This window comes from Dunckerocampus dactyliophorus, chromosome 18, assembly GCF_027744805.1.
Source record: "Dunckerocampus dactyliophorus isolate RoL2022-P2 chromosome 18, RoL_Ddac_1.1, whole genome shotgun sequence".
NCBI classification, from domain to species: Eukaryota; Metazoa; Chordata; class Actinopteri; order Syngnathiformes; family Syngnathidae; genus Dunckerocampus; species Dunckerocampus dactyliophorus.
In genome coordinates this window covers 21,108,607-21,132,602 of record NC_072836.1, presented here as the reverse complement: position 1 = coordinate 21,132,602, position 23,996 = coordinate 21,108,607, and the positions used below count along the sequence as shown (strand labels likewise).

The window sequence follows — 23,996 nt, the reverse complement described above, 5'->3', positions numbered from 1 at the left end:
GCCGAAGCTGAGCACCAACATGACGGCAATGTGCAACAACTTGAGAATTTGTTCAACGCTTGTGTTTTTCTTTCTATTGAAAGTAGAGCTGTCAAACGGTGCATTAACGGCAGTAAATATTTTATTAGTTTTGCCGTCAAACGCTCTAACTTTACTCATCTGAACACAACAGTGCGATTCCAATGCCGTGTGGATGTCCAACCCACACGTCAGTCTGCGGCAGAGTATTAGGGCCACGGGGGGGAGTAAATATGAGGCAAAGTTGTGAATTTAGAATAGTTGTATTAAATTTACATGAGAATAAAGTCGTACACTTCTAAGTCAAATGTATGTGAAAGTACAAGAGTAAAGTTGTAAATTTACAAGGAAAGTCATAAATGGACGAGAATAAAGTAAATTTACAAGAAACCTCGTGAATAAAGTCATTTCTAAGAAAGTCAAATGTACGAGAAAGTAAGACAAGAATGAAACTAAATTGACAAGAAAAGTCATGAGAATGAAGTCCTTAAGTCGGGAATGTGTCCTGACAGCTGATTGGATGAGCCAGGAAAAGGGAGGGGCGGATGGATGCAGACGTACGACTGTGGTCGTTCGTGTCATGAAGTGAAATAGTTGCTCGAGCGCCTCCTCATTAGTGGTGTTCTGATCAATCCTGAAACATCGGTACCAGCTTCCACCTGAAGAAGATGGCAAAGTCAGCAAAATAAATCATCTCTTTGGAAGAAAGCAACGCTGAGCGTGCGGGTGTTTTCCATGCTGAGGTTGCATTTTTGAAAAGTGACGATTGATAGCACCTGAGGGTGGGAGATAATTGTGTGAGTGAAGGTGAACCAGGTGAAGGCAATCATCCAATTAAGAGTGTGGGAGGAGCTTGCAGCAATAAAGGCTGCTGAGCCCCTGAAGAAAGTCCACCAGAATTCTCCTCCTGCTGCCAACCCTGTCTTCTTAGTGCGTGCCACGCAGTATGAGTTGGACGGTGACGAGCTTGGTGCTCCCCCTGGTGCTGCTGTGCACGTGGCGGCTGCAGGAAGGCGCACAAGCCTGCACGTGCGGTCCTGCGCATCCGCAGACAGCGTTTTGCCAAGCAGATGTGGGTGAGTTGAACATGGAACTGCTATTCATATCATGTTTCTTCGTCCCTTCCTCTTTGTATGTACTTTATTTTATCCCACAGCGGGGAAATTTACTTGTTACAGCAGCAAGACAAGTAAAGAGAACAGTGTAAAGAATACATAGTGTCTACAACATGGTTCAGGTGGTGCAGGTGTTGTAGAGCCTGACAGCGTCACTGTGTGTCTGACATGGTACTCTGCAGCACAGGTGCCCCTCAGGGTACGGTGCTCTCCCCTTTCCTCTTCACCCTCTACACCTGGGACTTCACACACAACTCCACACAGTGTCACATCCAGAAGTTCTCCGACGACACAGCCATCGTTGGTTGTGTTTCAGAGGGGAATGATCTGGAATACAGGACCGTCATCAGGGACTTTTGTCAGCTGGAGTGAGCTTAACCAGCTGCAACTCAACACCAGCAAGACAAAGGAGATGATCATTAACTTCCAGAGGAAAACATCTCACTTCACACCGGTGAACATCCAGGGAGCGGACATAGAGTTGGTAGACAGCTACAAATTCCTGGGTGTTCACCTTAACAACAAGCTGGACTGGTCCGTCAACACCCACGCCCTCTACAAGAAGGGCCAGAGTCGCCTCCACCTGCTGAGGAGACTGAGGTCCTTTGGTGTGTGCAGGACTCTTTTACGGACCTGTGGTGGCCTCAGCCATCTTCTATGCTGTGGGCTGCTGGAGAGGGGGCAGCACGGACAGGGACAGGAGCAGGATCAATAGGCTGTTACACCCACGGTGTAAGAAGGAGAGGTTCCGCAGGTCCTTCATACCGACCGCTGTCAGGCTGTGTCGTGGATGTTACTTACTTTCGCAAGCACAGGGTGGCTGTAAATGTACCTGGAACTCAAACTACAGCTTTGCAAAGGGAAACCATGGAAAGTCGGGAGAACACAGGTGTGCTCATCCATGTGATATGAAGGCAGGTGTGGTGCATGAATATTTACTTCTGCTTGGTTTTTCCCGCGGTGGAGTCTGGCTGCAATGAAAATGTTGATTCAACTTCAACCTGTGAAGCACTAGAATACACTTCTGATTGGCTTGTTTGGGGCCTGGCAACACACACACACACACACCTAACTACCTGGATGTTGTGCATGAGAATAGCATTCATCTGCTTTAATACTCTACTGTCTTTCTAGTCATCAAGGCAAAGGTGCTTGCAAGGAATGATGTTGTTGGACTTGATGAGCCAATCATGTATGACCTCAAACAGACCAAGGTTGTTGTTTTTATTATCAGGCATTTAGAATCTCCGTGCATGCATGCACATTTATCTTTTGGTCGTTTTCCAGATGTTCAAGGGCCCCGACTGGGAGGTTGATGCCATCTACACCACAGCCTTCTGTGGAGTGACTCTGACCAAAGGCGTTCAGTATCTTATCACAGGTAAAGAAAAGTAATCTTATTCCTCTGGCCTGATTTCCCAGTACCAGAGTTGGTGTTCCTCACAAACCCCGGAACTGTACTATAAATGCCAGCGGTTACATTTCCTGGCCTTCATTTGAACTGAAAGCTTTTTGATTTGAAATACCGTAACTTAAACCCTCAGCCAGTGTCAACTTTTTATTGTGCATGTGATAAAAGCTGGGCTGTCAATCAATGAATATTTAGTCATTTATCACTTTGTCCATAGTTGACTCATAATTGCCTTTAATCACAGACGAAGGATGACTTGGTCACCTGGACAGAAGCCCCCATATAGCTGTCCTCTGCTATGCCTGCTGTTTACTAGCAGCTCGTAACCTGATTTTAGCTTGCAAAAATCAGCTGAGTGCTAATCTCAAAACAAACGCTCATTATTTGGGTCACTGGTCTACCCAGGTACCACTGGAGAAATGACAATTTAAAAAATGCCAGCAGCGCTTCAGTACCTTTCTTCTCTCTGGCACGTCGCCAGTGACGGTGGTGATTCCAGTGATGGTAGATGCAAACGACTGCCAGGGCTTTGAAGCTAAATTTACCAACCAAAATGCCCCTTTCTCCATTTCTGCTCTATTTGCGCCTGCTTGTAGCTAGGTCCCCGCTGGTTCCTCAAACATGGCGTCGGCCGAGGGGCCGACAGGATGTGTGCACGCTAATTTGCGCATCAAAAATGGATGCATTAAATTTGACAGCCCTAGATGAAACTAATAGAGCCTTTTGATATGCTCCCACAATTGTGTTGCTGGAATTTAGACCTGGTCTTTAGTACGCCCTACTAGGAAGATGCTAACAAGCTGTGCTTGACGCTGCACTTCCCAATGTGACGGCCGGCATATCACCTGAATCTGTTATCGTCATTTAATGTCTTTCGCCACTGCAGGCAGGCTGGCACCTGATGGGTCTCTGCATGCCATCGTGTGTGACTTCATTGTGCCCTGGGACAGCCTGACTGCCTCACAAAAGGTCAACCTGGTAGAGCGCTATGAAAAGGGCTGCGACTGCCAGGTAAGCAAACGTAATGGAAAGCAATAGAAATATCACTCGTTTATCAATTAAACCCATCTTTGCTTGATCCCCAGATCACGCTGTGCCACGCCGCCCCGTGCAAGAGCAGCAGCCCGGCCGAGTGCTTGTGGACTGATTTTCTGGCAAGCTGGGGCAGTAGAGAGCAGGCCAGACATTTTGCTTGTGTGAGGAGAAGTGATGGCTCTTGTGCCTGGATCAGGGGGGCCCCCTCACCCAAAAATGCCGTCAGGAACATTAAAGGCGGCTAACGCTCCACCATGCAGATGTGCAAATAAATGATTTCTGAGAAGGCAATGCAGTGTTTCCTGTGACGTTTTGGAAGTTGATCATTGCTGCACACAGTCGACGTTAGCCTAACATGATGTTGCTTGCAAATGCATGCAGGGATTGTTTTGACAAATGTTGGAGGCTAAACGGTTTACTGAGTGATTTTTAACAAAGTAGATTTCAGAATAACTTTGCTATGAGTACGCCATAAATGTTAACTGAGTGATTACGAGTCGTTTATAGAAATGCTTTATTAAACAATTAGCTGAGTAGATGAACTGTTTAAGTGTGTCAAAGGTTAGCCAAAAATGGCGCATACTCCCACATGGTGAAGACCAGCAGCCCGATAAGGGCACAGGCAGGCTAACTTCACCCTTGAGGAACGTCTGGGGAAGTGTTTGATGTGCAAAAGTGTAGAGAACTCCGCGACTCACCTGCTGGCATCACACAACTCCGACAAAGAATCTGGGGGAAAGTTATCTTTGGAGAGACTGGCGCCAATGGTCTGCAGAAAACAATTCTAAAAAGGCGGCGGGGGGAAGAGTGTGGGAGCCTCGTTCAGCTGGGGTGGAGGAGACAAATCTTTGTAAACTTAAGACATTCTGATTTGTCAATACACTTCTTAAACTTCATCTGGTGTGTCTCTTCTTTCCTTCTCGTAACTGGAGATTACCAAACACGTAAGGGGGCGGGGGAATTGTCTCCATTTTCTACAGCATTCCATTGACCTTTAGTAGGTTGTGGAGAATTTCATCAATGTATGTAATGACCTGCTTGTGTTGAAGGACGTGCAGTTTTTTTTACAGTTTAGTCCATCATCCACCATCCTTATGACATGAAGACATGTTCTCTTGGTGTTTAAGCTGTAAAAACTGCTCAAGGTGCAGCCGATTCATGCACATAATGGGACACGCCTAGGCCTGGGTGCTGTATCCATATTCAAATGAAGCACGCATAGACCCCTGTTTATTGATGAGACTGAGGTGGAGAGGGTGAAAACCTTCAAGTTCCTTGGCACACACATCAGCGAGGACCTCACCTGGTCTCACAACACCCAACAAATTCTGAAGAAGTCCCAAAGGAGACTGTACTTCCTGAGAAGACTGAGGAAATTTGGCATGTCCACCACAATCCTGAGTTGCTTCTACAGATGCACTATGGAAAGTGTCCTTACCGCCTCCATCACTGTTTGGTACGGTAACTGTACAACACGTGATAGGAAGGCACTCCAGCGGGTGATCAAGACCTCACAGAACATTGTTGGGGCAGCCCTCCCCTCACTGCAAGACATTTATAAATCTAGAGTCCTACGCAGAACACACAACCTCATCAAGGACAGCACACATCCACAACACTCATTATTCACACTCCTACCGTCAGGCAGACGCTACAGGAGTTTGAAGTCCAGGACCACAAGGCTGGCAAACAGCTTTTACCCACAGGCCATCAGGCTTCTCAACGAAGCACTCGCACACGCCGCACGCAACACACGCACACACTCATAGCACTTTATTTATTTATTTATTTATTTGTATTATTTATCTGTATTAATGTCTCTTCTGTTGTTGTTGCTTAATTTATTGGTATTTATGTTTCTTATGTTCTTATACTTTTTCTTGTGTTTTTCTTTCTTTTCTTGTGTGAATGAACAGAACAAGAATTCCATTGCATAGTAGAACTGCTGTTTTACTGTGCTTATGACAATAAAACTCTTGAATCTTGAATATCTCGTTATCTCGTTACGTTTGCAGCTTGCCTCTTGCTTGTTGCGGGAGACTCGTTCATTCACGCCTCCATTGTTTACACTCTGCAGCTGTTAGCTTTGAGCCACACACCCCTCCGCCACGCAGAGATACGGAGAAGGAGGACGGGCTGCACAGCGGGAGTGAAGCGCCGACAGCGGAAAAGACGGTATAAACCACGTTTAGCATCTGTCCTCACTGGGAACGTGAGATCTCCCAACAAGATGGAAGAGCTAACACGGCTGCAGAGGGACTACCCTGAGTGCAGCCTCAAAGACTGAAGATTATATTTGACTGGTTCTGTGTGTATGATGGACTATTTTATTTCAGCAGCTATTTTTCGATAACATTTTTGAAATTTTAATTCAAACGTTTGCCTGTAAATTTGGCTTTGACTTTGTCTAAACTCACCTTGTGCAAAAACTATGGGGATATATATCGTATATCAATATTCCCCCTAAATATATCGGGATATGAGTTTTGGTCCATATACAAGTAGCCCAGCCCTAGACACAGGTGGCGCCCCCTATGGGTTGTGCTCCAAATGACAGCATACATGGAATCCAACTCAATCCAACTAGACAAACGGTTACGGGATGGGCAGGCCCACCCATGGACCAGTACCAGGCTGGGACCCCTGTTTTAGTACGTTACAGTCCAGAGAGAAATTGGACACTTCATAAAGCCCCTCAGCCGACTCTCCCTGTCCTTTCTCTGCTCCGTAGTACTAAAGTCTCCCCCACGACACCAAACAACTTGACTTATAAATCCTGCCTAGCAACAGTTACACATCTGATGTGATTAGTATCAGTGTGAGTGAAGGTGAACGCAGGTGAAGACAATCATCCAATTAAGAGTGTGGGAGGAGCTTGCAGCAATAAAAGGCTGCTGACTCCCCCCTTAAGAAAGTACACCAGAATTCCTCTCTGCCTGCAAACCCTGTCTTGTCAGCGCCAGTTTATCCAGTATGAGTTGGACGGTGAAGTGTTTGGTGCTCCCCCTGGTGCTGCTGTGCTTGTGGAGGCTGCAAGAAGGAGCACAAGCCTGCAAGTGTGTTCCTGTTCATCCACAGACGGCGTTTTGCCAAGCAGATTTTGGTAAGTTGAGCATGAAAGTGTTATCTGGGTAGTGCTAGTCTCTTCCTTCTGCGCATGTTAGCTTGTGTAACTACGGAAAACAAAATATGGCTGTGAATGCACCCAAAGGCTGAACTGAAGGTTTCAATAGGAAAGATGAGAACACAAGTGTATCTAGACTCGATCTGTAAGCACTACAACAGATTTCTGTGATGGGCTTTTGTGGTTGTGGAGTTTGGCGGCGCACGCTCTCCTAGCTCACACTGCAGCTGATGAAAGTCATGTGACGCTGGTGCAGGATGCAATCACCTCATTGTTTTTATATTAATACCATTCATGTGTTTAACACTTCCTGTCTTTCCAGTCATCAAGGCAGCGGTGCTTGCAAAGAAGGTGGTTGGTGTGTATGAGCTGAAGTATGACATCAAACTCACCAAGGTTATTCCAAGGGCTTCATAATCACGTCTGTGTGTGCATGCATGTTTTTATCTTTTACTCATTTGATTTTCCAGATGTTCAAAGGCCCTCACAGGGACTTTAATGCCATCTACACGCCAGCCTCGTCTGCAGCCTGTGGAGTAACTTTGATTAATGGTGTAGAATATCTGATCACAGGTAAAAAAAGCACTTTTTTTTTTTAAATTTTTAATTCTGTTGACCTGATTTTGAAGGTGTTTCTTTTAGAAGGATAATCAAGTGCTACATGGTGGCCTAGTGGTTAGCATGTTGGCCACAGTCAGAACAAGGGTTGGATGTCTGTGTGGAGTGTGCGCGTTCTCGGGTACTCCGGCTTCCCCCCCAGCCCAAGAACATGTTGGGGTTAAATGGCAACTCTAAATCGTCCATGTTTGATGCTAATGAGCTGTGCTTGAGTCGTCACCCAACGTGACAGAGGCAGTTTTCTCGTCTCATTTCGCCCTTCACCATTGCAGGCAATGTGGCGTCTGACGGGTCGCTGCACGTCATTGTGTGCAACTTTGTTGCCCCCTGGGACAGGCTGAGTGCCTGCCAGAAGACCAGCTTGGTAGAGCGCTATCAAAAGGGCTGCGACTGCCAGGTAAGCAAACCGAAGTGTCACACGTACGTTTTTATGAATTTAAAAACCTCCTTGCTTGATCCTCAGATCACTCGCTGCCACACCATCCCGTGCAAGATCAGCCCAGATGAGTGCTTGTGGACGGACTTCCTGACAAACTTGGGCAATCGAGAGCAGGCCAGACATTTTGCTTGTCAGAGAATTGATGGCTCCTGTGCCTGGATCAGGGGGTCCACCGCCACCTCAGGCTATCAAGCACACAGTTAAAACTGCACCATGTGAAATGGCAATTTACCAATAAATGTGTCTAAGAAAGCAATGCAGTGTTTGTTTGCTCCCTAATTGTGGCCACGTTAGACTAACATCGTGCTGCTACAGCCCTGTGTTCACAACACTCATGCTAACTAGGCTGGGCTTTGGATTTGGTCATGTGGGTGTGACAGCATGGCATGCATTTCTTTTCCAGTGTAAAATGGCCACACGTTACAGGACAATATGAGCTTCCAGGAATTTAGATGCAAATGAGATGATGGTCTGCATTCAACCTGCCATCAATAAAATGATACCATACACAATTAAGAGATTCCTATGTTTCTTGGATTGTCCGCTGAGATGCCACAATCTGTTCCAAATTGTGAGCCAAACGGGCTACGCTTCCAATGAAACATGGAGTTGAGCCACGACGGCAGGTTAAATGGATAAAAACATACAAGGAAGTGTGAAAGCGTCTCGGAGGGGTTAGATGTCACGCTCTGTGTGACTCCTGTCTGTTGTCTGGGTTTCCCTTTTCCTGTTCTGCTCTTATTTTGGTATGCACTTCCTGTTATGTGCAGTCGCTTGGTGCCTGTTTGGCTGCGTCAGCCTGCTGCAGTTATCAGTTTGACTCTCAAAGGGTCCCTGACGTGATTCATCAGCTTCGCTTAAATGGGTTGAATGTGGTTTCTAATTATGTTCCACGTTGTTCCATTTCTGAAAGCGACAATTCCATTTGTCGTTGACGGGAGGCAGCACAGCCAGGGAAGCGCCACCAAACTGTCTACATTCTGCCGAGCAACGTCAAGCATTTGTGTGATTAGTCTGAGTGAAGGTGAACGCAGGTGAAGGCAATCATCTGATGGTTATGAGTGATGTAAGAGTGTGGGAGGAGCTTGCAGCAATAAAAGGCTGCTGACCGCCCCGCTGAAGAAAGTACACCAGAGTTCCTCTGCCTGCAAACCCTGTCTTGTCAGCGCCATTTCACTCAGTATGAGTTGGACGGTGAAGAGTTTGGTGCTCCCCTTGGTGCTGCTGTGCTTGTGGGGGCTGCAAGAAGGAGCACAAGCCTGCTGGTGCCCTCCTGTGCATCCACAGACGGCGTTTTGCCAAGCAGATTTCGGTAAATGGAGCATGAAACTATCACTGCAGTGGTGTTCTGTTTGTCCCTTCCTTCACGATATGGCTCGGTGTGACAGGTGTTGCTGATGAAAGTCACATGCAGCTCGTGCAGGCGACGAGCCTCACCTGGATGCGCCTCATTGTGTTGTGCATGAAAGTAGCATTCATCTGCTTAACGCTTGTCTGTCTTTCTAGTCCTCAAGGCGAAGGTGCTTGCAAAGGAAGACGTTGGTATATTCGTCAAGAATGACATCAAACAGCTCCAGGTCGTGAAGGTTTTGGAATGAATTATGCCCGGACGTATCCATGCATGCACATTTGATCTTTTGGTGGTTTGATTTTTCCAGATGTTCAAGGGCGCCCACGTGGATATCGGTGCCATCTACACTACAACAGACCCTGGAGCCTGTGCACTGACTCTCAGCACTGGTGTAGAATATCTTCTCTCGGGTAAAAAGCTACACTATAAAGGTCCCACAGCGTACTGCACTTGTGTTGACCCGAGTCTAGCCTTGATGCTGGAATTTAGACCAGTCTTTGGGTAAGGCCTGCTGGAAAGCTGCCACCGTATGTCTGTAGCCTTAATGCTAATCAGCTGTGCTTGACTGCACGTAACGGATGACATCGGTTTAACTTTCTCGTCATTTCGCCCGCCTTTCACCATTGCAGGCAGACTGGCGCCTGATGGGTTGCCACATGTTGTGTCGTGTGACTTCTTGGCCCCCTGGGACAGCCTGACTGCCTGCCAGAAGACCAACTTGGTACATGGGTATCGCAAGGGCTGCGACTGCCAGGTAAGCAAACTTAATAGGACTGTCAGTCTTGCATTTGGTCAATGACCAAATGCAAATCATCTTTGCTTGATCCTCAGATCACTCCCTGCCACGCTGCCCCGTGCAGGCGCAGCAGAGCAGCTGAGTGCTTGTGGACTGACCCTCTGCCAGCCCCCAGCCTAGGACACCAGGCCAAACATCTTGCTTGTGTGAAGAGAAGTGATGGCTCTTGTGCCTGGTACGGGGGGGGCCCCTCACCCAAAACCACAAAGGGAGCCAAGTTAAAACTCCATGCAGATTAAATTTGTCAAATAAATCTTCTATTTCTGAGAAAGCAATGTTTGTTTAGTCCTGTCCTTGTGATCAACAAATGTGGTGTCAGCCTAACGTTGCAATGCTATTTCTAAATGCTAGCCATACTTCACATGCAGGAGCTGTGATCGAACTAAATCTACGTAATCTCGCCTGTGATCAAATTTGAGAAGAATGAGGTTGTACTCTAATGAGGATCATTGAAACATGCTTTCATATCCTATGAAACCACACAAAGAACGTTACAAAAGTTGAAATGGGGGGGGGGAAAGGGAAGCTGCTGTACTTTTACAAGAATAGTTGAAATAAACTTTCGAGGAAAAATTTTAGCAGCATAGAGTTGAAATATTAGACCCAATTATTTTGGAAAGTAATTTTGGGGAAATTAGGTTGGGGGGGGTTGTCTCCAAATATGGGGAAAAGTCATAACCACAAAAATGTTAAGTTTTAAGTTGAAATATTTGGACAATGGGATAAAAGTAATGAGCAAAGTTGATATCAATAATATTCATATGAGTAATTAATGAGCTTTTTCACTGAGGTGAAATATACCTTGTTAGCGTAGCTACATGCCTTGCTCTACTAACTAGCAAAGTTGCATCCTTTCATTTTTCTCTACGTGTCCCCTGCTGGAAAACGTTTGGTCCATGGTGTGGGTGGTGGGGTTATGCTATGGGCGGGATATGCTCGGGACAACAAACACAGGCTGGGACCCCTGTTTTAGTACATTGCAGTCGGCCGACTCTCCCTGTCCTTCCTCTGCTCTGTGGTAGAAAATCCTCCCCCACGAAGCCAAGAAAAAAGCACCAAATGGGCTTATCAATTCTACCAAGCAACAGGTAACCACATGACCAGAAAAATAAAAATACCAGCCTACCAGCCAATTCTCCCTGTCCTTTCTCTGCTGTATGAGGCAGTAGAGCCAAGAACACAGCACCACACAAGCTGACTAATAAATTCTGCCTAGCAACAGTTACAGATCTGATTAATTTTGTTCATGAGTGAAAAAGTTAATTGAAATTGTTTTTTCAATGGCATTTATTGCATGTGTGGTTTAGTATGTACAGATCAGACCGAAAGGGAAAGTGTTGGAGCCTTCCTAGTTTCTATACAAAAACACTTTTTAAAAAAAATAAAAAGATAGCTGGCATGCACGAGCACATGCATGCAGGTCGGTTGTGTGAGTGAAGGTGAACCAGGTGAAGGCAATCATCCAATTAAGAGAGTGGGAGGAGCTTGCAGCAATAAAAGGCTGCTGACACACCGCTCAAAGAAGTACACCAGAATTTCTCTCTGGCTGCAAACCCTGTCTTGTTAGCCACGTTTCACTCATTATGCGTTGGACGATGAAGAGCTTGGTGCTCCCCCTGGTGCTGCTGTGCACGTGGGGGCTGCAGGAAGGAGCACAAGCCTGCTCGTGCCTTCCTGTGCATCCACAGACGGCGTTTTGCCAAGCAGACGTCGGTAAGTTGAATGTGTAAATGTTAATTGGACAGTGTTTGTCTCTTCCTTGTACTTCTATTAACTTATACACCATCTACAATATGGCTGTAAATCTACCAAAAACCTCAAATGGAGTGCTTCAATAGGAAAGAAATGGGAAGGGGGGAGGGATGGTAAATGTGGTGAAAATATGCATAGAGGTGTTGCTAATGCAGGTGGTTGGCAAGTCCTGCTCTAGTGTGAAAATGGCTGCCCTGGAAGCTAATGTTACTTTGACTCTAAAGCAGTAAAATAGCTTTCTGATTGGCTTTTGTGGTTCTGGAGCCTGGCAGCGCACGCTCTCCTGGCTAACACTGCAGCTGATGAAACAGTCATGCATCAGGTGGAGGCCGCAATCCTCACACCTGGATGCACCTCATTGTTTTGTACGTCCATCTGTTGCATACTCGTGTCTTTGCAGTCATCAAGGCTGAGGTGCTTGCATGGAAGCTTGTTGGTGGATATGAACACAAGTATGACGTCAAACAGATCAAGGTTGTTAGAAGGAATTTACAATCTGTTCTGTCGCTGTACGCATGCACTTATCTTTGACTATTTGATTTCTTCCAGATGTTCAAGGGCGCTCACAGGTATATTGATGCTGTCTACACTCCAGCCTCCTCTGCGGCCTGTGGAGTGACTTTCACCAAAGGTGTAGAATATCTTATCACAGGTAAAAATATATTTAAACGCAGTTGATGGCAGTGGTTGCCTGAATTTGTTTGTTGCATTTGGATCCTCCAGCTTAAACATTCCTTTTAAGTTTACAATTTAAAATGGAAATGCTGGAAATGAAACCCCTCTGTAGAATTTTTTTATTGCGCATGTGATGGAACACAGTATAAAGGTCATGTTAAATTGCCTGGATGATGGACTTTTATGCTATATTGTCTGTAGCTTTAAATGCTAATGAGCTGTGCTTGACACTGCACTTATCCAACATAACAGATGCCATAGTGCCATGTATCTTATTTCACAGGCAGACTGGCGCCTGATGGGTCGCTGCATGTCATCTCGTGCGACTTCATCATGCCCTGGGACAACCTGACTGCCTGCCAAAAAAGCAACCTGGCACAGAGCTATCGAAAGGGTTGCGTTTGCCAGGTAAGCAGACCGAATGTATAGCGGATGGATATCAGACTTGCGTTTCATCACTTCAATCCCATCTTTGCTTGATCCTCAGATCACTCTCTGCCACGCCACCCCGTGCAGCAGCAGACCATTCGAGTGCTCCTGGACTGACTTTGTGATGAACTCTGGCAGTCAACTGCAGAGCAAACATTTTGCTTGTCTGAAGGGAGGTGATGGCTTTTGTGGCTGGATCAGGGGGATCCCCTCAACCAAGCAAGGCTATCAAGGACTCTGAAGGTCAAACTTCCAAGCAGGCGTATAATAAAAAATAAATCTGAAAGCAATGCAGTTTTTTTTTTTTTTTTTTTTCCTGTTGAGGTTGCATTTTGATGAACTTGTGATGAACATTACAGCAGTATTTGCTTGTAGACACTACTCTACATGTGGCGCCCCCTATGGGTGGTTCCAAATGTTGGCGTACATGGACTACAACTCAAAGGTCCCTCAAACACTGCTTAATGACTTTTGGGCAATCTGACAAGTAAATGGCTGCCATGCTTTGCATGTCAGTCCTGTAACTGTGTACCTGACCTGGTGGTTTGCTGTTGGAGAAATTTCAAGTTCATCTGACTTATGTCAAACCTCAGGGATGAAGAATATTGACGCCCCAGCAGGGGTGAATGCTGTAACATTTCACGAGTAGACGTTGGCTTCCACAAATGCATACAGCAGTGAAAGTACCAATGCTGTATGTCCCTGTGTTCCACCGCTGCTGTTTAATGCATCAAAATGCTATATTATGGTAACCAGCGGCCAAAACTGCACAATTTCTAGTTTTAGTCCAATAAAATGGAGTGGGAGAAACCATCTTGGAGTCAGAGATGGTAACATGGGTGTGAGTGTATCACAATGTCGGGCTTGTGTATAAAGTTCACATTAAGCATTTTTCTAGCATAAACAAATGGTGATGGTTGGGGATGAATGACACAAATGGGCCTCAGGATCTCATCAGGGTATCTGTGCATTCAACATGTCAATAAAATGCACCTGTGGGGGGGGGGGTTATCGTATGGGCGGGTGTGAATGTACATTAGTAAACCCCAGTTCCCGAAACTTAAGAGCCGTGCTGAGTTTCAAGTCGACTGTCTGGGCTTTTGCTCATTGCCTGAAGGTCTTTGGTGCGCGCCCAGCGCGGGGCTGGCTGAACCAGGCGGGTATGTTAGGGACAACAAACACAGGTTTGTCCACGGACCGCTTCCAGGCTGGCACCCCTGTTTGAGTACATTGCCGTTGGGAGACAAAATGGACGCTTTCTCTGCTACGTGGTGGAAAAGACTCCCCCACGATGCCAAGGAAATAGCACCAAAATGGACTTTGGACTGCTGAGCAACAGCTAACTGTGTAGCCACATGATTTTTTTTCCCCTGTTAGCTAGCAAAAATTGTATTTAAATTGTGTTTTAATGGATTACATTTTTGGTCTTTGTGGTTTAGTTAATTGTTGTTAGCGGGGAATTTGGATGCTTTTTTATCATCCAACTCTTCCTGTCCTTTTCTGCTGTGAGGGGCAGTAGAGCAGGGGTGTCAAACTGGTGCCATGGAGGGCCGAGACACTGCAGGTTTTCTTTCCAGCCAGTCACTAAAGCAGGTGATTTTAATGATCAACACCTTCAGTTTGAGGGAAGGAGCTCATCAATTAAATCACCTGCTGAAGAAACTGGTTGGAGAGAAAACCTGCAGTGTCTCGGCCCTCCAGGGCACCAGTTTGACACACGTGCAGTAGAGGCAAGGAAACGGCACCAAATAACTTGACTTATAAATCCTGCCTAGCAACAGTTATACATCTATTATTAGTATTAGTGTGAGCTAAGGTGAACACAGGTGAAGGCAATCATCCAATTGTGCACGTTATAAGAGTGTGGGAGGAGCTTCCAGCAATAAAAGGCTGCTGACCTCCTTCCAGACAGTGCCCCACAGTTCTCCTCCTGCTACAAACCCTGTCTTGTTAGCCACATTTCACTCAGTATGAGTTGGACGGTGAAGAGCTTGGTGCTCCCCCTGGTGCTGCTGTGCATGTGGCGGATGCAAGAAGGAGCACAAGCCTGCACGTGCGGTCCTGTGCATCCACAAACGGCCTTTTGCCAAGCAGACGTCGGTAAGTTTAACATGAAAATAATGTTGACAATATGGCTGTGAATGTACAAATATTTAACGTGAGTCATTGCAAATTTTTGGAAGTTGCCATGCTGCTTAAAAGCGTTTAGCATTAGAGTTCTAACTGGACATGTTTACAGTGTTGCTCGTGATTTAATGAGGGTACTTTGCGTGTAACTTCCGGTCAAGTCCTTGTCCATGTAGTTCCACAATGACTACCTCGACAAGTAAAATACTGGCTCTATACCATTTAAAACTAGATTTTATTCCCTATAATGTACGAGGTACATTATTTGCATTAATTACAGCTTGAGCTGTACTTGGTTTTGCTAACGACAACATGGCGTAATTCCCGGTTGAGTTTGTCTGCTGGTGCCGAAATTGTTAAAGCTTTTAAAATGTAACAACGCTGTGTGCAGTACAGTGTCTGCCTTCTAACTATAGCTTTTTTAATACTGTAGAACAGATGGGGCGGTAGGAAATGGCTTTGGTGTTGCTTGGTAATGAAGGCGGTTTACATTTGCTGGTGTAATTTCTGGTCAAATATTTGCCCATATAGCACCAACATGGCTACCATGACTCTGCTAGGCAAACAATAGCTGTTATATTTTACACACGATCATTTTAAGAGGCCGTTTGACAGCTCTAGATGTTTTATTGCTAGTTGAGTAGGAACATGTAGATACTGGGAGCTGCGTGTCAGGAAAGCACAGGTGTTAATTGAGGTGATGAGAATATTCAGGGAGGTGTGGCTTCTGGTTGGCAATTCCTGCTGTACCTTCAAAATGGCTGCCCTGAAAACTTTTAAACAATCACACCTGATGTGCCTTCTTGTATTGTGCATTAAAATAACATTCATCTGTTTTATACTTGTCTTTGTAGTCATCAAGGCACAGGTGCTTGCAAGGAAGCTTGTCGGTGGATTTGACAAACCCGTCAAGTATGACCTCAAACAGATCAAGGTTATTATAAGGGATTTATACAAGGATGCTCCCATCAGGGTTTATGTTGCCAATTCTGTAATCGAGCGACTCTGTCACATGGACTACCTGTAAATGTGTGCTCTTGGCCATGGGGGGTGGGGCCTGCACCAGTACACGCTCCAGGTGATTGCTATTGTAAGGCATTTATCACATGGATTTTTTTTTTTTTTTTTTAAACATGGAAATGAGCTGATTGGAGCATCCCTACTTCATAGTCTTATGATTATGTATGCATGGACATTTTATCATTTGGTTATTGAATTTTCTAGATGTTCAAGGGCCCTAACAGGGGTGTTGATGCCATCTACACTCCAGCCTCCTCTGCAGCCTGTGGTGTGACTCTGACCAATGGTGTAGAATATCTTATCTCAGGTAAAGTTTTTATTTTTGCATTTTTAAGTGGAAGATAATGGAAAAATCAATACCAGAGGCAATGTTTATCCCAAAACTGCCAGTAGTCACATCTCCAGGTCTTTATTGCATTTGCAACTAAAAACTTGAAGATTCCTGTGTAAAATGGACATACTGTAAATTAAACAAGTCCTCACTCGGTGTAAACCCCTTTTTACTGGGCATTGTTAAACACAAGTTCCTTTTTCGCTCCAAGGTGATCATGAGATCAGACCAGACACACTTGTGTGTTCAATCTGGAAGCTGTCAAAGCTCAGACCTGGGGCTTCAGTCCAGCCACCATAAGTGGAAGGAAGAAGCCCTGAAGTAATGGCTTCATAGCCTACACCGGGGGTCTACCCTCACAGCGGTGGGACGGGACCGCTCCCCTGCATGCATCAGTCTAACTGGTTCCAGCTTGTGGCAGTCTGAGGCAGGGATGTCACTCATGTAATGGAGAGCCGAAACATTGCAGTGTTTTCTTTCCAGACGCTAAAGGAGTTTTTTTTTAAATGACACCAACTCAAATTTGAGGGAAGGAACTAATCTCTTAAATCACCTGTTCGGGAGAGACAGAACCTGGAGTCTCGGCCCTCCATGGGATGAGTTTGCCGTGTCGTACGCCGTTTTCTCATTTCATCTTTTGCCATTGCAGGCAGACTGGCGCCCGATGGGTCGCTGCACGGCACAGTGTGTGACTTCATTGTGCCCTGGGACAGCCTGAGCGTCTCCCAAAAGACCAACCTGGTAGAGCACTATAAAAAGGGCTGTGATTGCCAGGTAAGCAAACCTAATGGACAGCCAGTAGAAATGTCAGGCTTGCATTTGATTTTAAACCCCCCATCTTTGCATGATCCTCAGATCACTCACTGCCACACCTTCCCGTGCAAGTTGAGCAGACCAGCCCAGTGCTTGTGGACAGACTTTCTGACAAACTTGGGCAACAGAGAGCAGGCCAGACATTTTGCTTGTGTCAAGAGAAGTCATGGCTCCTGTGCCTGGTACAGGGGGACCCTCTCCTCCAAAAAGGGCTACATGGACACGAAAGGCCGTTAACATGCTGAAGATGTCCAGATGACTAATAAACCATTTCTGAGAAAGCAATGAGATTTTTCTTTCTGAGGCTCGTTCGTCCAAAGTCGTGTCCATGCAAGAGTCGGGTTTCCAACTACAGACCAATTTGCGTGTGAGTCATGGCGGAGGATGTGAAGAATTTGAGAATAATGGAATGTCTTTCACAGAGGGGGGAGGTGATGTCACCGTGCTCCTCCCGTCTTGCGTGGCGCTTTCGTCTGTTGTGACTGAGTGTGCGGTAACCCTCTCAGGGTATGATCACATGTCCACGTAACTCATTCATCTGATGTTTTGCATTGGCTGTTGCTGTAGTTTATTGTTACTGGCAACCGCCTCACTACATCGCATTGCTTGCATTCGAGCACCAAGCTCAGTCAAGTAGACTGATGCTATTTTCGGGGGAGGGGGGGGTTACAACTTTTCAACTCTAACCATTTATTACTACAACTTTTATTGCGCTGATGTCATAACCTGGCATGCGATCCTTTACAGATTTTAGTCACTGACAATTGGGCTTCTCAGCATGTTACTTCATTCTCTGGTATGACTAAACGGCCGACCTACCACCTTCCTTCCCAGTGCAGACATCCAAAAAAATGTTTTTGAAATAATTTGACTGTAATGTTGGGCGTCCACACCCGTAACATGTACACGCAAAGCCAACATGAGCTGGCCAAGCTAACTTTTAGCTAGTTACTGTGAAGGTGCCAGACCTCAAACTAGTGGACCCCCTCAGGCCCTCCATTGTCGATCATTTGGAAGTACGTGTCTGCATTAGGTGGCACTCTAGTGATACTTGGCAGAACTCCATCCCTTAAGATGTGTAGTGAAGCCTGCTCAGTGCCAAGCTGTCCTCTGGTGTACATGCACCAGGCAGGTCACAGGTGGTATGTCCATGAGGAAAGTGGGTTTTTTTTTTTTTGTTTTGTTTTTTTTTTGTTCAACTTTAGGTGCAAAAGATTGTATTGATTTGTCAGACAACCGCACAATGCCATACAAATTGGTTAAGTTCTGCATAGCAACAGTTAACTGCACAACCACCTGACCAGAAAATATATATATATATATTTTTTCCTGTTGGTGAGCAAAAACTTATCAATAAATGGCAGTCTTTGTGGTTAGGTCACTGCTGTGGAGGAATTGGATACATTTTTTTTTTTTTTTTTTTAAACGGGTCGGCCAACTTTCCCTGTCCTTTCTCTGCTGTATGAGGCAGTGGAGCCCTCTGCCCTGTAAGTTGCCAAGTAAACGGCACCAAACAAATTGGCATATAAATTGTGCCTTGCAACAGTTGCAAATCTATGGAAGCCCATTCCACCGTTGAAAGAAAAAAATATATCCCAATGGTACGTCATAATTATGAGAAGTCAAAATTATAAGATAAATTCTAATTGAGATTTACTATTATTTTGACTTTCCTCATAATTTTTAAGTTTTTAATCTCACTTGATTTTTTTTCTCATATTTGACTCTTGCTTCATAATTCAGACTTTTTTTTCCTCATTTTGACAAACGTTTTCCTCAATTTTTGATGTTTTCTCATAATTCTGGCTTTATCTCATAACTTTTTTTTCCTCATGACTTAATCTTGTAATTTTGACTCGTCTTGTTTCATAATTTTGAGTTTTTATCTAATACTTTTGATTTTTTAATCTCAAATTTGACTTGCCTCATAATTTTCACTTTTCTTTTAATTTTGACAAAATCTCAATTATACCTATCTCAAAGTTTCACGTTTTTATCTCAATTAGGGCTTATCTTAACTTTTTTCCCCTCATGACTATCTTGTAATTTCGATTTTCTCATAATTTCGATTTAATGTCATTATGCCTTTATCTCATAATTTCGAGTTTTTAATCAGAATTAGGATTTGCATAGTTTTTTTTTCTTTTAGTGACTGAAACGGGCTTCCATACCAATCGGATGATTTGTTTTCTGTTATTTAGAACGATTTAGTTTGCTTTTATAATTACTTGCCTTTGTGTGTTAGTCCATACAGATCAAACAGAAAGACAAAATGCGGTAATTTTCCTAATTTCAGGCCAACATTTTTTGTATCAAACACGTCACTGACACGCACGCATGCATGCGTGTGAGTGGGTGTTGTGTGTGTGAAGATGAATACAGTACAGTCATCCAATTGTGCAAGTGACGTAAGAGTGTGGGCGGAGCCTGCAGCAATAAAACGCTGCTGCCCCTCTCCAGAAAGTACAATTCCGCTCTGACTGCAGCACTACTTTTCTACCTAAAATCCTCTCTCGTTTGCTCCATTTTCACTCATTATGAGTTGGACGGTGAAGGGTTTCGTGCTGCCCCTGGTGTTGCTGTGCTTGTGGCGGCTGCAAGGAGGAGCACAAGCCTGCAGCTGTGCCCCTGCGCATCCACAGAAGGCGTTTTGCCAAGCAGACGTCGGTAAGTTGAACATGAAAATGGTATCTGGCTTGCGTTTGTATGTCCCGACGTCCTTCTGCACATTATGGCGCAACTTCTTGTTGCAGGCGTAATACGTAATGTGAGTGTCTCCATTAATTATCCGTGCAACTTTTTGGAAGCAGCCATGTTGGCACGAAGGAACGGTGCTAAACGTGGTGAAAGTGCGAATGACGTTTCGTACCTTCGACGTCATTTTCCGCCAATTTCCGGTCTACTTCGTGCCAAAAAGTCTGGCACACATTATTAAAATTGTTAAAGCTTTGAAATGTATAAAATAATACAATATGCGATACAGCCCTCCTAACTAGAGTTTTTTTTATAACACCGATGGAAAGGTAGGAAATCCCCTTGGTGTTGCAAATAATGGTCAAGACGTCAGTTTACTTTCGCGGACGTCATTTCCGGTCTTAGACTCGTCGATGTACAGTAGTGCTAAAATGGCTACCACGCCTGTGCAAGTAAAAAACTGGCTTTACTCGTTTTTTATTATATTTTACACGTTATCGGAATTTTGACTGCTCTAAGACATTTTATTGGTAGTTGTGTAGGAAAAGGTAGATATCATGAAGGCTGCGTTTTTTTATTTATAGTCATTTCCGGTCAACTTCCTGTTTATTATTTAATCTTTAAAATATAGTATTTATTAAAGAATACAATGTGCAATTTTGTCTTTGACCTCAAACATAGTTTTGATAGAACAAAATTGACATAAAAAAATAAAGGTTAATGATGAAAAGTTAATGATGAAAGTTGTTTACTTGTGATAATTTAATTGTACTAAAACGTCCTGTGGTTACTTTGGCCTGCTGTAACTAACTAAAATTAAAGGCGTCTTGTAGCTTTTTACTTGGTTAGATCCTGTTTCACCCTTCACAAATGTTGCTTAACACCGCTACAGTGATGCATGTGTGTGTACAATTCTGCAAACCCATGTATTTTGTAGCCAGAGGACTTTGAGAGAACCCCGTTGCGGCTGAGAAACTCTCCAACTTTTGTTCCAACTTTTTTTTTTTTTTAAGTAAGAATCAACTTTTCACATGCCCTTAAAAGGAGATATTATTGAAGGATCTATTCCAATCAAATTGGGGAAAAAAGCACGTTTTTTGCCTAATTGTGATCAATGGAAGACAATGCTTGCTCGTATTGGTTTATTTTGGCACTCATGCCAGTCTCCGTCAATGCAGTGCAGTCACCCGCATGCTATTTGTTTTGTTGAGCTGTTTAAACTTCTATTTTTGTGTCAACACTCGGCACACGGCTGCACTAAATCTTAAAAGGCACATCTTTACGGCCTTAATCATATTTTTCCACTTGAACTCCCCCCCCCCCCCCCCCCCCCCCCAACATCTCTAAATCAGGAAACTGGAAAGTAAAGAGTGATTCCCGCCCCCACCCCTACATTTATCCAAGCTGGCAGAGACTCCTTTGAAGGTTTTAGGGGGATTATTATGGCTTAATTCTAGCTTTCAAAGATTGCTGACTGGCTTCTTCTGTGTGTTTTTGGAGCCGGGCAGCACACACGCGTTCCTCCCTCAGAGCACAGCTGATGAAACAGTCATGTTGTGCCGCTGATGCAGGCCACCATCTCCACACCTGCCTTTTTGTATTGTGCATTAAAATAGCATTCATCTGTGTTTTATAAATACTCCTTTCCTGTCTGTCTAGTCATCAAGGCCAAGGTGGTCGCAGGGAAGGATGTGGATGGATTTGACGAGCCCATCACGTATGACATCAAACAGACCAAGGTTACTAAAAGGGATTTATCGGGTTCTTCTGATGTCTGTATGTATGCTTGCACGTTTTTATTTTGATTTGATTTTCCAGATGTTTAAGGGCCCTGACAAGGAAATTGATGCTGTGTACACGCCACCCTCCTCTTCATTATGCGGAGTGACTCTGGCCAATGGCGTAGAATATCTTATCACAGGTAGAATCTTTTTTTTTTTTTTTCTTCTTTTTATTTAGATTTTGTTAAGATTTGGACAGATTGTGTCTATCGGACAGAGGTGGGCAAACTGCAGCCAGCAGGCCACATTCCAAATTAATTTTTTACATCAACGCTGTATGTGCTATTGTGACACGCTTGAGTTGGACAGGAAATAGTCAGATGAAATCTCTAGCTTGAAAAGGCAACCAAACAACACAATATAGTCCTGCTGCAAGGCATGCTGGGTAGCTTGCTGTTCTCTCTCTCCCAACATTTTGCTGTGTTTGTCGCATTTTTGCTTGATTGCAAAATATGTTGAGGAGGTCGTCAGGGGGGTAAGCAAGGAGGGACGTTCACATACTCTTGATAGCCAATGTTTTATTGTTCATAGCCCACTGAGACAGCCACCCACTGAGACAGACTGCATGACTGACAAACGGGCTCAGTCAGTTCATGCCGGTGTTCTACGGAAGAAACGCACCAAGGTGCTTAAACCCATGCACAGATTGAATCCTCTTCCTGCCTGTTTGAGGGCTAGAGACCAGGAAAACAAGCATGCGTGCACATGGCAATATATTCATGTGATTCATGAATGTATTTATTATTGTCCTAGGCCTAGTGCCTTGAGACACCCCATTGTATTGATAAAGAATCATCATTTTTAAGGGCGTCTGAGTGTTGTCATTTTCCATCCATCCATTTTCTATGCCGCTTCTCCTCGTTACGGTCGCGGGGGTATGCTGGAGCCTATCCCAGCTAACTTCGGGCAACAGGCGGGGTACACCCTGGACTGGTCGCCAGCCAATCGCAGAGTGTTGTCATTTTCTTTTCCCAATACAGTAATGTCTTGTTTATGATTGTTAGTTGGTTACAGGCCCGACAGTGAAAAGTGAATTTCCACAAAGTAGGATTCCTTATTTATAAATGGGATATTTTTGAACAACCTTCTGAATACGGTTTTCAACATTATTACAGCCCTCTAGACATAAAATAACACCCCTATAGTCATATTTACACTCGTGTTACCCAATATAGTAGACATAATGAAAGAAAATAAGCCATTTAAGACACAAATAAGACTCGTGCTCATGTGTGCTGCTGTAGCTGAGTGGCTTGGCGTCAGTTCCGACCGCAACAGTAGCCCGTGTTGGGGATTATCGTGCTTGTTGTGAGATAATTCAAACCCACACTAAAAGACGGTGATCAAGTCTGGTGCTTGTGTTCTCTCACCCAGCATTACAGTTACATTACTGACACCTAGGGACCAGTGGCGAGGGATTACTGTATATCTTTCTCCTCATTTCATCTCTCATTGGCTTTCACCATTGCAGGCAAATTGGACTCTGACGGGTCGCTGCACGTCACCTTGTGCGACTTCATCGCGCCCTGGGAGGGCATGAGCTCCACCCAAAAGAAGAGCCTGGTACAGCGCTATGAAATGGGCTGCGATTGCCAGGTAAGCAAACCTAATGGATAGCCAATAGAAATGTCAAAGACTTGCACTTTGTTTGTTAAATCCCCCATCTTTGCTTGATCCTCAGATCACTCGCTGCACCTCCGTCCCATGCGGGATCAGCAGCCCAGCCGAGTGCTTGTGGACGGACTGGCTGATAGAGAAGTCCGTCAACGGAGAGCAGGCCAGACATTTTGCTTGTATTAAGAGGAGTGATGGTTCTTGTGCCTGGTACAGGGGGGCCTCCTCACCCAAAAAGGGTTTCATGGACATTGAAGACCCTTAAGACTCAACCGTGCAAAAGATGTCAAAATTACAAATAAAGTCTCTATTTTTAAGAAAGCAATGCTGCGTGTTTTTCTATGTTGAGGTTGCTTTTTTTTTATGACAATCATGAGTTCAGCACTTTCCAGCTCCAAAGCACTTCTGTACAAACTACTGCTTCAGCAGAAATAAATGGAATCCTCACATGTCAGTATTAAGCTCCACTGCATTTTTTATTGCTGTACTATCAATGTCTTGTGGGGGGAGGTGAATCCTCTGTATTATATGCACATATTAGTGTTTTTATGTGAGCTCAGTCACTTTTTTTGCCATTTAAGAAATATGCTTTAAAAGGAAGGCATCGGATTTGTTGTACATTGAAAATAAAACTTGCCCAGGCAACTTTAAATGTTATTTTGTGTTTTATGACATTTATCATGGCATGGCATGGCATACGTGTCCTAATGTGCATTTTTAAAGTGTATTAAATACTAATACAGTATTTGTTCAGTGTGTATTGCTTTCTTTCCAATCATAGTCAAAACAGGACACAACCTTTTAAAGGAGCGGAAAAAACATTACACAACCACGCAAAGCAGGTGAGTTGGGG

At 44.6% G+C, this 23,996-nt stretch overlaps 6 protein-coding genes across 6 annotated transcripts; all 6 read left to right on the top strand.

Moving 5' to 3' along the window:
- The first annotated feature begins 964 nt into the window (after positions 1–964).
- On the top strand, positions 965–3,824 carry LOC129171458 (metalloproteinase inhibitor 2-like). Its single transcript, XM_054760130.1, has 5 exons — positions 965–1,094; positions 2,268–2,347; positions 2,421–2,514; positions 3,431–3,555; positions 3,630–3,824. Exons 1-5 carry the CDS (start codon positions 965–967, stop codon positions 3,822–3,824), a joined length of 624 nt encoding a protein of 207 aa, XP_054616105.1.
- Positions 3,825–6,547: 2,723 nt separating this feature from the next.
- LOC129171180 (metalloproteinase inhibitor 2-like) lies at positions 6,548–8,105 on the top strand. The gene is made up of 5 exons (XM_054759594.1): positions 6,548–6,682; positions 7,026–7,099; positions 7,174–7,276; positions 7,594–7,718; positions 7,785–8,105. Exons 1-5 carry the CDS (start codon positions 6,553–6,555, stop codon positions 7,962–7,964), a joined length of 612 nt encoding a protein of 203 aa, XP_054615569.1. The 5' UTR covers positions 6,548–6,552; the 3' UTR covers positions 7,965–8,105.
- Positions 8,106–8,942: 837 nt separating this feature from the next.
- On the top strand, positions 8,943–9,989 carry LOC129171457 (metalloproteinase inhibitor 2-like). Its single transcript, XM_054760129.1, has 5 exons — positions 8,943–9,072; positions 9,267–9,346; positions 9,419–9,521; positions 9,741–9,865; positions 9,972–9,989. Exons 1-5 carry the CDS (start codon positions 8,943–8,945, stop codon positions 9,987–9,989), a joined length of 456 nt encoding a protein of 151 aa, XP_054616104.1.
- A 1,501-nt stretch (positions 9,990–11,490) lies between these two features.
- On the top strand, positions 11,491–13,004 carry LOC129171456 (metalloproteinase inhibitor 2-like). The gene is made up of 5 exons (XM_054760128.1): positions 11,491–11,620; positions 12,060–12,133; positions 12,209–12,311; positions 12,618–12,742; positions 12,822–13,004. Exons 1-5 carry the CDS (start codon positions 11,491–11,493, stop codon positions 13,002–13,004), a joined length of 615 nt encoding a protein of 204 aa, XP_054616103.1.
- Positions 13,005–14,690: 1,686 nt separating this feature from the next.
- Positions 14,691–17,471, top strand: LOC129171147 (metalloproteinase inhibitor 2-like). The gene is made up of 5 exons (XM_054759533.1): positions 14,691–14,863; positions 15,745–15,824; positions 16,115–16,217; positions 16,891–17,015; positions 17,097–17,471. The coding sequence occupies exons 1-5, from the start codon at positions 14,734–14,736 to the stop codon at positions 17,289–17,291; spliced, it is 633 nt and encodes a 210-aa protein (XP_054615508.1). The 5' UTR covers positions 14,691–14,733; the 3' UTR covers positions 17,292–17,471.
- Positions 17,472–19,488: 2,017 nt separating this feature from the next.
- On the top strand, positions 19,489–23,888 carry LOC129171006 (metalloproteinase inhibitor 2-like). Its single transcript, XM_054759265.1, has 5 exons — positions 19,489–19,721; positions 21,408–21,487; positions 21,567–21,669; positions 23,001–23,125; positions 23,211–23,888. The coding sequence occupies exons 1-5, from the start codon at positions 19,592–19,594 to the stop codon at positions 23,406–23,408; spliced, it is 636 nt and encodes a 211-aa protein (XP_054615240.1). The 5' UTR covers positions 19,489–19,591; the 3' UTR covers positions 23,409–23,888.
- Positions 23,889–23,996: the final 108 nt, after the last annotated feature.

Coding starts and splice junctions, on each gene's coding strand:
- LOC129171458 (XM_054760130.1), top strand. CDS start 965: ATGAGTTGGACGGTGACGAGCTTGGTGCTCCCCCTGGTGCTGCTGTGC. Junction 2,348..2,420: donor ATGACCTCAAACAGACCAAG/GTTGTTGTTTTT, acceptor GTCGTTTTCCAG/ATGTTCAAGGGCCCCGACTG. Junction 2,515..3,430: donor CGTTCAGTATCTTATCACAG/GTAAAGAAAAGT, acceptor TCGCCACTGCAG/GCAGGCTGGCACCTGATGGG.
- LOC129171180 (XM_054759594.1), top strand. CDS start 6,553: ATGAGTTGGACGGTGAAGTGTTTGGTGCTCCCCCTGGTGCTGCTGTGC. Junction 7,100..7,173: donor ATGACATCAAACTCACCAAG/GTTATTCCAAGG, acceptor TTGATTTTCCAG/ATGTTCAAAGGCCCTCACAG. Junction 7,277..7,593: donor TGTAGAATATCTGATCACAG/GTAAAAAAAGCA, acceptor TCACCATTGCAG/GCAATGTGGCGTCTGACGGG.
- LOC129171457 (XM_054760129.1), top strand. CDS start 8,943: ATGAGTTGGACGGTGAAGAGTTTGGTGCTCCCCTTGGTGCTGCTGTGC. Junction 9,073..9,266: donor GTTTTGCCAAGCAGATTTCG/GTAAATGGAGCA, acceptor CTGTCTTTCTAG/TCCTCAAGGCGAAGGTGCTT. Junction 9,522..9,740: donor TGTAGAATATCTTCTCTCGG/GTAAAAAGCTAC, acceptor TCACCATTGCAG/GCAGACTGGCGCCTGATGGG.
- LOC129171456 (XM_054760128.1), top strand. CDS start 11,491: ATGCGTTGGACGATGAAGAGCTTGGTGCTCCCCCTGGTGCTGCTGTGC. Junction 12,134..12,208: donor ATGACGTCAAACAGATCAAG/GTTGTTAGAAGG, acceptor GATTTCTTCCAG/ATGTTCAAGGGCGCTCACAG. Junction 12,743..12,821: donor GAAAGGGTTGCGTTTGCCAG/GTAAGCAGACCG, acceptor CTTGATCCTCAG/ATCACTCTCTGCCACGCCAC.
- LOC129171147 (XM_054759533.1), top strand. CDS start 14,734: ATGAGTTGGACGGTGAAGAGCTTGGTGCTCCCCCTGGTGCTGCTGTGC. Junction 14,864..15,744: donor CTTTTGCCAAGCAGACGTCG/GTAAGTTTAACA, acceptor TTGTCTTTGTAG/TCATCAAGGCACAGGTGCTT. Junction 16,218..16,890: donor TGTAGAATATCTTATCTCAG/GTAAAGTTTTTA, acceptor TTGCCATTGCAG/GCAGACTGGCGCCCGATGGG.
- LOC129171006 (XM_054759265.1), top strand. CDS start 19,592: ATGAGTTGGACGGTGAAGGGTTTCGTGCTGCCCCTGGTGTTGCTGTGC. Junction 19,722..21,407: donor GTTTTGCCAAGCAGACGTCG/GTAAGTTGAACA, acceptor CTGTCTGTCTAG/TCATCAAGGCCAAGGTGGTC. Junction 21,488..21,566: donor ATGACATCAAACAGACCAAG/GTTACTAAAAGG, acceptor TTGATTTTCCAG/ATGTTTAAGGGCCCTGACAA.